Raw genomic sequence first — 12527 nt, forward strand, 5'->3', positions numbered from 1 at the left:
CCCCGGCGGAGCGCGCTGGGCCGCGGCGCCGGCAGCGGCACCGCCGACAGTGCCGGTGCGCTCGGGTCGGCTGGCGAACAGTCCGTCGCGCCGTCAAACGGTCGCTAGCGGCGTCCATTGGCGGCGCGAGCGGCGACGAAGCACCACACACATCGACGAAACACCACTGCCGAGGATTTATCGAGCGCTTTTATGGGCCTTCACATGACCGTTTCGGCAGTCGGGATTACGTGGATTCAATTCACAACAACGCCAAGTGACAATTCATGGCCAAAGTGAGATTGGTAGCTACGGTCGTAGTCACTTGAGGTCGAGTCACACCGAGCCCTGGGGTAGCCTGCGGCCATAGACAAGCCATGGGGTATGGCGGGCCATTGACCTGGACAGAAATCGCGCACTCAATCTTACTGACAGCGTGCAACAGTTTTCCCATGCGCACGCCCAATCACGGGCAAACACGCATTCAAGTTCCACAACGGCAACTTTATCTCTAAAGTCGGGACGCTTCCGCGGTGCTCAATCTAGTACGACTGAACTAACTCGGACTCAATGGCAAGTTAGGAGCGTGCGGAGTCGGCGGCGGCACGGTCGACGGCGCCTATTTTCCGAGGCGTTGGCCGCTAACAGGACGTCAGCGCGGCCATTTCCCGGTCACTGCGGAGACATCGGGACCCCACGTGGCGCCGTTTGACCCCGGCACGACGACGGGAGCTCGCCGTTCACGTCAGGCCGGACAACGGTCGTGAGGACGGCCGGCGCGGGCGGCGCCGCCTAGCGGCGTCCGGTAGCATCACAAGTACGCCGCGCTGCCGCCGCCGCCGGGATGCCAAGGCAACCCGCGGCGAACGCCCATATCAATGGGCACATAACAGGTTGGAGTCTGAGGCATCCCCGAACACCCCCCCCCCCCCCGGCCAAAGTAACTCAAAATGCCCTTAACTATCACTTGATCAATCCTGCCCCAGTTTACGAGCCGGCCGCAACAGCTTCTCGTCAGGAGCCCCGCGTCACGGTTCCAAGCGGCGTCACGAGTCGTGGCCGCGGGCATCATTTCGTTCGCGAATCGATCCCGTCTGAACGTTTCGGTCTCGCCCGTTCGCTCCGTTTCCTCCGGCCGGCCCGACCGCACATGCCCACCACGTCGCTCCAGCGCGCTCCCCTGAGAGCGGTGCCCGAGGCGGGGCCCGACCTCCGCCCCCGAGCCCCGCGGCCCTTCATTAGGACGTCCCCCGGGACGGCGGCGCGCCGCCGGCCACCACCATCCGTCTTGCCCGCCGTCCAGGTATCCATTTCTAGGCCAGCGCCAACCACAATCGGATTAGACCGGGCCGTAGTCGGGCCCAGAGCCGTGCCCGTGCCCGCGCGCCGCCGGCCGCCGGCTCGCCATCCGTGCCCGAGGCTTTTGATGGCTCCGCGCTGCCCGGCCCCCGGCTTGGAGACAGCCACGCTAAGCTGGCAACCGTTAGGTACACTCGTACAATCATCGGCATTCCCGAGGGGTTTAACGCTGTTTCGAAGAACGCGGGTGCATGATCCATTCCGGTGTCGCCATTTCCAGGGAGTGCCAGAGCCACTTCTCTGATGACTGCCGTGGTACAATACACAAGCGCCGAGCTGCAGGCACAGGCAGCGATATAAACTTGACAAAACCCAAGGGGCAGTATCCCCAACTGATGGAAGTCTTTATCGGCGACATGCTTAGTGCCCAGTCCCCCGAGGCATGTTGTACACGCGACACGGACCGGTCCTAGCAGCGCTGGTCAGCCTTAGCCGGGAGCGCAGCCCGGAACCCTCCGGCCGGTGGCCAGGTCAGAACCTTGGTGGGTCCGCACGGTCAAGCAGGATTCCTCAGTCCAAGCGGCCTCGCAATGAATGTCGGCCTTGACTTTCACTGTGGCCACTCGTGGCGCAACGCCTTATCAGACACCTATGCATTCCTACGGGACATCTCGGACGGCGAAGTTAGACGCGTTCTCTAACACGCCACATCATAAATAGAAGACGTCGTTCGTAATGGCATGGATGACAGACGTTACTTCTCTAAGGCACCGGTGCCACAGGTTCGCTGGAGCACTAAAGCATCATCCAAGCACGTCGCATGTACTGCGACCTCCACACCGTGCTAATGTCCACTACCATACACGACTGGGATCGCCTGTCCCTCACCAGGGGCCTTCTAGTCACGACGGAGGTTCCCAGCACGTTGCCATCACAGTGGTGATGGCCGGGCGCTGGGTATTGCCCAAAGACCTCAACTTAGAATGTCTGGAAAGGAAGGCGGCGCCACTTCTTGGTCGCGATGGTGCCTCCAACAGCATCAACGCCTCCGACTACAGCCGACCAGTCCAAACTGGGGCCTCTTGCCGACCACTGCACTACGTTCTTGGCCGTTACAAGAACTCCTGGCCTCACCGATGTTACTCAACATGTACGCTGGACCCTACCCGCGCTTTCGAGGGGCCTTCTTTGCTTCCAGAAATGGTGAAAACGGCCGTCCCCTCCCATCCCGCCCGACCGGTGACGCCGTCCCTGAGCCTGGCTCGGGTGGGCGAGCCCCGAGGTCCAGGGCTGGTCGGCGGCGCCGGATGCCACAACAGGTGCGCCGGGCCAGATCGGGCCGGGCCGCGGCCGCCCGGGGGTGGACCCGGGGGTGGGCCCGTCGGTCGGCCGGTGTTTACCGCGCCGCCCGGACGCCACCCGGCAATTTGCGACCGGTCGGCGGCCGAGGCGGCCGCAATTGACGGCCGCCGGACACACTTTGTATACGCCAGCGCGCGCCGTGCGCCTGCATAATTTGCCGGTAATTCAAATCGAAATCGATACGGCGCCCGGGAAAAACAGCGGCGGGCGACACAGCGGCCGGGACGGAGAGCAAGGCGGCGGAGCACCGTGCGGATTGCGCGACTTGAGACGGTCAAAGGCACCCGCCTGAAACACGACCGGACTCGAGCCATAAATAACCGCCCTGACAGACGATAAAGCAGCTCGTGTGCCCACGCCGCTTGTCGGTGTAGATGCACCTCTCTGATAACCAGCCCGCCTGCACGTGCCCTCCCAGAAGTAATCCAGACCTGTGCCTGCGGTGGGTCGCCTGGCCTCCTACCTCCACAACGTCCGCTGTTGGGGAGCGCGGCTGCCCGCCTCCCGCCGCCGTCCAGCCGCGCACCGCCTCGCCGCAGCGCTCGCCCTCTCACGCGGGGCCGGCCCGCCCACGGCGCGCCGGCGGGGGCCTGGCCGCGAGCATCGATCCGGCGGCCGGTGCGGGCCGGTGCCGGGCGCACCTGAGCCGGCCCGTCACGCCGCCGCCGCCGGAGCCGTCACGGCCCGGCCGCCGCACGGCCGCAGCAGGCGCGCCGCCGGCGGCGTACAATGGCGCGCGCCGGCACCGGCCGCCGCCCGGGAACACCGGCGGCCGGCGGGCGGCCGGCGGGGAGCAGCACCGGCGCCGTGACGCCTCGCCCGGCAGCGTGTCAAACATCCGTCCGCGGACAAGCCGCGACGCTCGGTTCCCGGTGGCCGGCACCAGCGGCAGGCGGCCGCGTCCGGCCGTCGATCGGAGGCGCCCCGTCGCTCCACAACAGTCCATCTGTGTCGCGCTGACACCGGCCCTCGGACGGCCTCTCCGTGGGAGGCGGCGGCCGACGATAGCGCTGCCGACTGACACGCCGCGGCCGGCCCGGCCCGGCCACAGCTGCCCGCCCCTCCCCCGCCCCCACCTCAGGGTCACGGGCCGTCGTGATCTAACCGGCGGAGGCCGGGACGGGGGCGGCGGAGGCGGCCGCCGGCCGAGCCCAGCTGAACCCGACCGCGCACGAGTAACGCGAGCCCGGCCGCTGGCGGCTTCGCTTCGCGCGCGCCACGAGCCGGCCATCCGGCTGACTCACGCGCGATACGTCGGCCCGTCTGCAACCCGCCGCGGCCAGCGCTGCACAGACCGACGGCAAATAACCGGCCGCGATCTCCGCAGCTGCGCAAAGGCACGCCGCGCACGGCGCCGAGCCGTCGCGTCGGCCCGCCAGCGTCCGGCTCTCCGGCGACGAGGTCTTCCTCGTCCGTCCGACTCGGCCGCCCCCGAGTCGACCCTCGCCTCCCGCAGCTGGGTGGTGGCCGGCCGCGGCTCGACAGCTCGCGGCGGCGCACGCGGCACCCGCTCGCCGCTCTGGGCGCCGGTCTCACCTGCTCTAGCACGTCCAGGGTGACCGGGTAGACCATGTGCTCGATGATGACGCGCAGCACGGTGTTGGGGCCGCCCTGTGTGTCGCCGCCCGACATGGACTGGGCGGCCTGTAGCGCCGCCTGAGCCGAGGCGTTCTGTCGACACACGCGGCCGCACGGTCAGACAGCGACACCGGCCGGCCGTCCCACGCCGGGACGCGGCCACGAGCACCGCGGCACCTCTGCCGTAACCGGGCAGAGCAGCCAGCAGCATAAGGGCCCGACACGACAGCCGGCCGGCCGGCCCGACAGTCAGCAGCATGGGGAGTTTCACACACGGCAACTGGTCGTTGGTTTCGGCCAGTGACGTGGGTCGGTCATGGGCTGGGCGCGGTGGGGCCGGCCGGCCGGACACGAGGTCAGACAGGTGCGCCGCCCGCCGAGGTCGGACAGGCGCGCCATCTGGTGAGGCACAGCACAGCGTCCAGACGATCCCCACACCAAATAAGCGGCTAGGAACACGCTGAGTGAGTACACCAATAGAGACGACAAGACGGACATCAGACGGACAAACAGAGCCTGTGCGGCGGATAAACGAAGGCACAGGGAGGCTTGGCAGCGCGTCCATAACGCAAACACAATGAGCTCAGCGGCGCTGGGGAGAGCCCACTCTGACGGATGTACTCGGCTGCAACCGCGGCGCTAAAACCGAGCCAATCAGCACTCGCATGGTCCGCAGGCTTGCATGCGCAGATGCGAGCAGCAGCTTCCGACGTCGCAGGCGGCGGCCACCCCCATTCGCCGGCTCGCTCGGCCGGCGCACACCGTCATTAAACACAATCACCATCTGATTCGGGCTTTAATTCGGGCGCGCGGCGGCCCTGCCGGCGCTTAATCGAGTCGACGGCGGCGCAGGGCGGCGCGGCACCAGGCGCGCGCGCGGGCCGCTAACCTGGTTAGCCGGTCGGCGGCCGCGTTCGACACATGGCCGGCCGGCGGCGCTGCCGAGGCGGCCGCCGACTGATTCAATCCGGCCCAATCTGGACTCGATCGGACGGTCACGCCGCCGCCCAATCAGCCGGCTGCCGCGCGCGCTCATGGGCCGGCGCCCGCTCGCGCGCGCGCCCACGGCCGCTCCGTCTGCGGCGGGCCCGGCGGAGGGGTGCGCCAGCTTCTGGTGACGGCACGGCGCGCGGCGACTGCCAACTCGCCGAGCTACCCGGGCAAAACTACGTGCCCGCCGAGCACACCGGGCTTCTACGCTCCGTGCTAAGCTGCGTCTAGCGACACCGCGCTTCGCACAAGGCACGAGCGCGAGCCGCGCGGGAGACAGATTAACGCCCGCTGAAGCAGTCGGAGCCAGTCCGTCTGCGCCATCCTGACCCCGGTCCATGCTCGCCGCGCCTCCACGCGCTGACACTACGCAGGGACGGCGTGGCGCCGCCGCCGCTCGACTCACGGCGTTGGAGTGCGTCTGGTCCGTCTTGAGCTCCTTGTGGTTGGAGAACTGGACGTAGACGGAGCGGCCGCGCAGCTGCGCGGTGCCGTTGGCGAAGTAGGCCACCATCTGGGAGGCGGCCACCTCGTCCGCCATCTCCAGGAACGCCTGCCGGCCACACGACAGGCACGCGTCACGGGGGACCTCGGTCGGCACGGGCAACAGCGGACGACGGGCCACACCTACCCGCTGCTGTTGTGCTGGCGTTTTGGGGCGCGTCGACAGCAGTGGTCATTTGAACCCGCATAGAATACAGCGAGTTCGACAGAACACGGCAAATCTTAATCAGAAACTAAAACAAGGTGGCGCATTTGTCTAGCTGCTGTCATGTGCAATAGGCATCAATATCCTCACACTCAATCATTTTCCGCGGGCGGTTAAACGAAGAGCACCTGCGCGAATTGTGATATCACTCGTTTCCGTCGCCTTCCACGCCGCCCGACGTGCAATGGGGTGGCGACGCCCACGACTAACGAGCGCGCCAAATTGACACTGCAAACAGAGGACGCGAACGTCGCCGGAACACGACATGCCGTTTGCTCAGCACAGTCCATGCTGAGCGCAGCGCCCCGTTCAAACAGCGGAACAGCCACGGACATCAAATCACGCCCGGCGGCAATCACAAACGCCGTGCTTCCGATAACTCGAGCATGCACAGGTGTGTTGCGACCCCTGCCCACGGTCCAGAACCGCGCACCTGCCCACGCGCTCACGCGCGCGCCCTGCATGGCGGCACGACCAGTGCGCACGCACGGCAGCAGTGCATTTTTCAGGTCGCACGCGTCCGCCGGACGGATTGGGCCATTCGGCCGCGCCCATTTGGCAGCTGGCCGACAGAATGGTCTGAAACATTCAGGTCCGACCGCGCCCGCCACACCGCTAATTGTGTAAAGGCCCGCTGTTCAACTATTAACGACAGGCCCTCCGCCGGCCGGAGTGGAAAAGTTCTGTGACCGCGGGCCCGCTGTTTGCCTTTCATCTCAGTTGGGCGTTTCATCACAAAGTTCTATCGCGGCTGCCCTTCGGCAGAAAAACCGCGCGCCGAACTGGTGAACGTCGGTTTCTTGCTCCCCGCCGCAGTGGTACGCTGCGCTCTCGTGCACCGTGTCTTTTGGCCGCCGCTGGTCTGGCAAGTGACAGCGTCCCGCCGCGGCACGGCACGGCACGGCACGGCACGGCCGGTGATCAGCTGGGCGAGAGCGAGCCGGCCGGGCACGGGGCGCCGGCTGCAGCGGCCGCCGCCGGTCCGTTGTTCGCTCCACGGCCGGCCGGGCGCCATCTGCCGCCGGGGCTGGCGGCGCGTCCGTCTGCCGGCCGGGGGCGCGGCGGCGGCGGCGCCGGTCGAGTGGCGGTGAGCGCCTTAGCTCACGGCCGGACCGACAGATGTCGGCCGTGACGCGGGCCGTCCGGCGAGCCATCTGTCCGGACTGCGGCCTCGATAGACGGACCGTCTGACCCACCGGTTGTCGGGTACCACGTGCCTCGTTCGGTTGGGCTTCCATCAATCCCGTCGGTCCGTTCTTCCGCCACGTGTAGCCCTGCTTGTCCGCCCATCTCTATCCACAAACACAGAGTTGACTCACCGCCCATCATTTGCCCTTCACCCGACCCTTCTAGTCGATCGTCTGTCCGCCCGATCCCACGTCACCCATCCTTGTATACGGCTGAACGGCTGGCCGTCCGTTCGCTAGTCGTTACCTCGTCTATTTGGTTGAGCCCCCGCGTAACCATTTCCCTTCTTGGTTAACCGTTTGCAAGTCCGTTTAACCCTCAACCATCACTTCATTTAGTTAGAAGTCCGTCCACCCGCCTAACCCCCTCGCGTCATCTGGCTGCCCGTCCGTCTGCCGCTCGTCTGTCACCCATCCCTTTGTCTGAGGGGTGCCGGCCGGCACGTCAGAGCTACCTCTCCGGAGGGGGCAGCGCCAGGTAAACATCTCCCGCACGCCCCGGCCGGCGCGCCCTGTTTATCCCCCGTGTAAACGGCAGCGCTCGGACGCCGTCATTGTTTACTCTGCGCCCCCGCCCCACCCCCGGGCCCGGCTGGCGGCGGAGCGGGCGCATCATAGGCGCCGGACGGCCGCCAGCTCGGCGGCAGCGGGCCCGTCGGAGGGCGGGCCGGCCCCCGGCAGGAGACGCTCAGCTCCGCCGAAAGCGGAGGCGGCGACGCCCGCTCACTCCCGAGAGCCGGCGCACCTGTGGCGGCTTCTCAGCGCCGCCATCGGCGCGGGACGCCCAACGCGGCTCCGGCCGGGTAAACAAGCCACTCCAGCGACCCGATGACAAATTGAAAAGTTAACGAGCGCGCGGCCGCGACCTCCGGCCGCTGAGCGGGCTCGTCAGCGCCGCCGGCGGCCGTCGCTGCGAGCGGCGCCGCCGGCAGCGGCGTGGGCGGCGCCGATCGCCGACGCCGCGCCATATGGCAGCGGGCCGGCCGCCGGCGGGCTTCCCGGCGCCGGCGGAGGCGTCGCGACCCGGCGGCGCTGATGCGCGTCATCGCCGCCTGATGACGATCTGATGGCAGGTCCGCCCCGCGCGCCGCACCGGACCATCCATCCCGAGGCGGCGCGGCGGATAAAGAGCGGCGGCGGCGGCGCGGATCGCCGCCGCTCCTGACGAGCGAGCCAACGAGCCGAGGATCAGACAGCCGCACAAAGGGAGCGCGGCGCGGCGGCGGCGGCAAGGCCTCTCCCCTCCCTCCGTCTCCGCCGAGCTCACCTCTCCAGGGCAGCGCCGTTCGAACCAGCCAGCCGCTGGTTGGGAGCGGCCGCCCGCGGTAGGCGGCGCTCCGGACCGAAATACCTCCCCGCGCCGCTGGCGGCTGCCGCCAGGTGGCACGTCGGACGCGCCCGCGCGCCGCCAGACCGAACGGCTCCAGCGCGGCCCGACAACAGCGCGTGCACAAGGCAGCACACGGACGACCGCGACGCTGGCGCTCACCTGTCCAAACATCCGCCCCGCCCGCGCGAGCGACGCCAACTGCCAATCGCGCCCCTGAAACCTCGGACGTGAGCTCGTCCCGAACAGCCGGTCGCAGCCGGCCCCGCGCAGGAAGCGCCAGGATTAACCGCCGCGCCGCACTGCGCGGCACCCCGCTGGTGTCGCCCGACCGGGAACCTTGATTTAGGGGGCAAAAATTGGCCGAGTTATGTACCCCAGTTTAATTACATTCGCCGGCATGTAAGCCCCTCACGCCAGGGCGACCGCGGCCGGTCGAGCGGCAGGTCGTCACGGCCCAGAATCGATGCGGCGCCCCAAGTGGCCGCGTAATCAGACCTCACTTAAAGCAGAGCGGGGCTCCGCGCCGCAAATGGCCCCGCAAGCCGGCTGTCCGGTCGGCGGGCGCGAGGAGGCTCACGACGCAGAGCCGGCCGGATCCCGGCCACGCTCAGGCCGATCCTCGGGCGCGCGCCGGCCGGCCGGCCGCCGGCCGTCGCACCTGCAGGGGCGGCGCGCCGGCCCCGCGGCAGCGCCGACCAATCTGTCCCGGATTACGACCGCTTCCGGGCGCGAGGAGCCACACCGGCCAAGGCTGTTTCAATCAGACGGCCGAGAAGTGAGATTGAATCCGGCGACCGCGGCCGACCCCGGCAGGCCTTGGCGTGGCTCGGCCGCGGGGTTACGGGGGCGGCGGGAGCGGAGGGGGGCAGCCCCAGGGACTCACGGTCAGCGGGGGACAGCCCTCGGAGGTTCACGGTCGGCGAGGGACGGCTCGGGGCTCACGGTCGGCGGGGGAGGGGGCGGTCCTGGGGCCCACGGTCGGCGGGGGGACGGCCCCGGGGCCCACGGTCGGCGGGGGAGGGGGCGGTCCTGGGGCCCACGGTCGGCGGGGGGACGGTCCCGGGGGCTCGCGGTCGGCAATGGAAGCCCCGGGAGCCCGTGGTCGGCGAGGGACGGCACGGCGCCGCCGCTCGCGCTCGCCGAGGCAGCCAGCACACGCGCCGCCCGGCCAGCCACGTCGAGGCGGATCTGAAAGCCGTTCTGAGCCGGTGACACCACACTTACACCAACATCCAATCAAAACGGAATGTCGGTCCGTTTACATAACACGCTCCTCGCCTTTTAGGGGCACATTCGCTCCCGCTATTTCAGCCCCAAATGCCAGCAGCACCTCGCCCACGGACGACGCAAAAACTCGGGCGAGCATCATACGACTGAGTGTTCTGAGCGTAGAACGCGTATTCGGCGGTGAACAACCACCATTGTGTTTCTGCAGACGCTAGCGCGCGACCACTGCCAGTCTTCATCGTCACCAGGCGCCGGCACACTCAAGAGCACCCGAGAGGGTGATGGGTTCGGGTCCCATCACCGTGCGTTGCTTCAGGCCCCGGGCCCTGTCCGCGGTCACGCTACCAGCTGAAGAACAACACCCGTTCAATCCACACAGCAGGCGTCATGCATCATTCAAACCACACGAGATCCCGTCCTGCACATCACGACCTACACGACCTACACAACCTACACGATCGACAGAGATCTCGAAGCTGATGCGAGACGCAGGCGTAACGTGGGGCCAGGCCACCACGAGGCGGGCCCGGCAGGGACCATCCATCTGAAGCGGCCTGCCGCGCCCGCCCCCGGGATGGCCGTTCCCACGCGGCTGGGGGAGTCGGTCGCGTCGAGACAGGCGACGAGCGAACCAGCGTCACAAACACAGCGCCTCCGTTTCCGTGGCGTGATCCACAGCGCCACGAGCGCGTGCTGCGGCAGAAGTGAGCTCTTCGCTTCCGCTCCTGAGCCCGGTCGGCTGGTCTGCATAGGCGGCGGCCTCTCAGCCATCGGCCAAGACATGCTGGCGCGAGGAGTTGACCCCGAGGCGCGCCCCACAGGGCGCGCCCGCAAGTCAGTTCAAAAGGCCACGAACGCTGGAGGTCACCGGCGGAAAAGCCTTCCCCGACAGCCTGCTCCGCCCACCGCCGCGGCCCACGCCGCCGACACATGGTAATGAGTCGGCTCCCGCGAAGGTCTCGCCTCCCTCGAGACCGCAGCGCCGACTTACAAAACTTCGGCGCAGCCACTGGCGCCTCAGGTGTGCGACACAACCACCTCTCCACAGTGAATGCGGGAGCGGAGCATCCCGGCCGGGCACTCAAGAACCCCTCTGCGCGTCGACTAAATGAGAACGTCTAAATTCCCCCGGAGACGCCCGAGCGCGTCCCCGAGCGCCAGCCTCACACCGACTTCCGTTCGTCGGCCACTCGCGAGGACGTTCACGGCCTAGCGACAAGACGGGGTCGATAGCTGGGCCGCACACCCCATCTGTTACTGCGGGCGGTGACGCACGGCCCAAGAGCACGGCTTTGTCTGCCGGCACGCGTCCCGCGGCCAGTACCCAGTCCTGGCACGTGGACCGGCACCCAGCGGGCGTCTAAAAGTAGCGGCCAACCGGCGACCGGCCTCGTCCGGACGGCACTGTTCGGCTCGCGAAATGGCTGCGCAAGCCGACCGAGCTGGTCCCACAGCCCCGCCGGGACGATCGGAACTTGGCGCGGCGCGGCCCCACCTGCCGGCCTCGTTCGCAGCTCTCACCTGGTTCTTGCCCTTGAGCACGAGCACATTGGTGACCTTGCCGAAGGGGATGCCCAGGTGGATGACCTCCGTCTCGCTGACATCGGTCGGGATGTTGCGGATGTGAACCACCCGGCTCGGCTTGCTGTCCAGCTTCACCTGCGAACGTGACGAACGAGCGTTAGCGCGCGCGTCCCAGGGCCGTCGGCGGCCGCTCCATCAGCGGCGGCGCGCTCCAGCCGTGCCGTGACCCGCGCCCAACCCCGCCGGCCGGCCGCGCCATTGTCCGCCGTCCAGATGAACTGGTGAGTCACGCGCCGACCCTGTCGCCTTGAACCGGGCGGCGTGGGCGGCCGGCGAGACGCATCGGTGAGCAGCGCCGCCCGGCCGGCGCGAGCGCGCCCGGGCCGGAGCTCGCAACCGGGCTCACCGGAGCGCCGGCGACACGGGCGGCGGCGCTACCGGCCCTCCGCGGACAGTCTGAGCCGGCACTCTCGTGTGCACAGCGACGGCGCTGTCCCGTGCAGAGGTGCCAGCTGTCGGCGCGGCGGCCCTTGCCGAGTCGGCGGACGCCGGCGCCTGCAGGCTGCACGCGCTGACAGGCGGGCCGTGCGCCGGCGACTGAGTGCAGGCCGGCGGCCGCAGCGGCCGGCCAGCGCCCGCACCAAACCAATGTCAAGGCCAAGGCCAAAGCCGGGCCGGGCAGGGCCAGGGCCGGAGGCCGAGCCATCAGCGGGGGGCCAGTCAGAGCGGCAGACGGCCGGCCGCCGGAGCAGACGAGCAAACGAGCAGACGTCACCCGACCCGACCTCACGCGACCCGACACGGTTCAACGCGCCGCCGCCCGCCGCCGGCCGGCCCTGATGGACCGAGCCCGACCGGACGGCGCGGTGCGCGCTCGAGGGCCACCAGCGGTCCGTGACGAGCTCCAGCCGGTCAGCTGGAACACCCGGCCACGACCAGCGGCGCTCACCCGGCCGGCGCCCGTCGTCGCACGGCGCCGGCCGGAGCTTCCCACGGCCGGCCGGCCGCCGCCGCCGCCGCCGCCGGGCCCGAACGTCCTTACCGGCCGGTGCAACAGCCTCGCCTCGCCGCGCGGCCCGGCGCGGTCGAGCGTTGCCGGGCGGCGCTCGGCGCGGCGCGGCCGCACAAAAACGGCCGGCTGGTCGGCGCGCGCCCAACCAAAAACGCCGCCGCGGCCGGCCGGCCACGCACGCGGCGCCGCGCAAAAAGCGGCCGGTGAGAGCCGCCGCCGGAAGGATGAGGCGGGGGCGGCGGCGGCGGCGGCGGGCCGGCGACACAGCCCGGCCGCTCCTCGGCCGCCGCCGCCGGAAGCCGGACAAAAAGCGGCCGACGAATGGGAACA

At 69.0% G+C, this 12527-nt stretch overlaps 1 protein-coding gene across 4 annotated transcripts in view; it reads right to left on the reverse strand.

The window, feature by feature from the left end:
* The window catches only part of heph (polypyrimidine tract-binding protein 1 heph), an 84331-nt gene that overhangs the window by 12156 nt on the left and 59648 nt on the right, over nt 1–12527 (reverse strand). For all 4 annotated transcript variants that reach the window (XM_037221344.1, XM_037221343.1, XM_037221342.1 and 1 more), the window contains 3 exons: nt 11183–11320; nt 5615–5761; nt 4177–4311 (listed from right to left, as the gene is read on the reverse strand). In XM_037221344.1, the coding sequence (XP_037077239.1) occupies nt 4177–4311; nt 5615–5761; nt 11183–11320 (420 nt within the window). The remainder of the gene's footprint in view (nt 1–4176; nt 4312–5614; nt 5762–11182; nt 11321–12527) is intronic.

Source organism: Pollicipes pollicipes, unplaced genomic scaffold, assembly GCF_011947565.3.
Source record: "Pollicipes pollicipes isolate AB1234 unplaced genomic scaffold, Ppol_2.1 Scaffold_4740;HRSCAF=5597_pilon_pilon_pilon, whole genome shotgun sequence".
Taxonomy (NCBI): domain Eukaryota; kingdom Metazoa; phylum Arthropoda; class Thecostraca; order Pollicipedomorpha; family Pollicipedidae; genus Pollicipes; species Pollicipes pollicipes.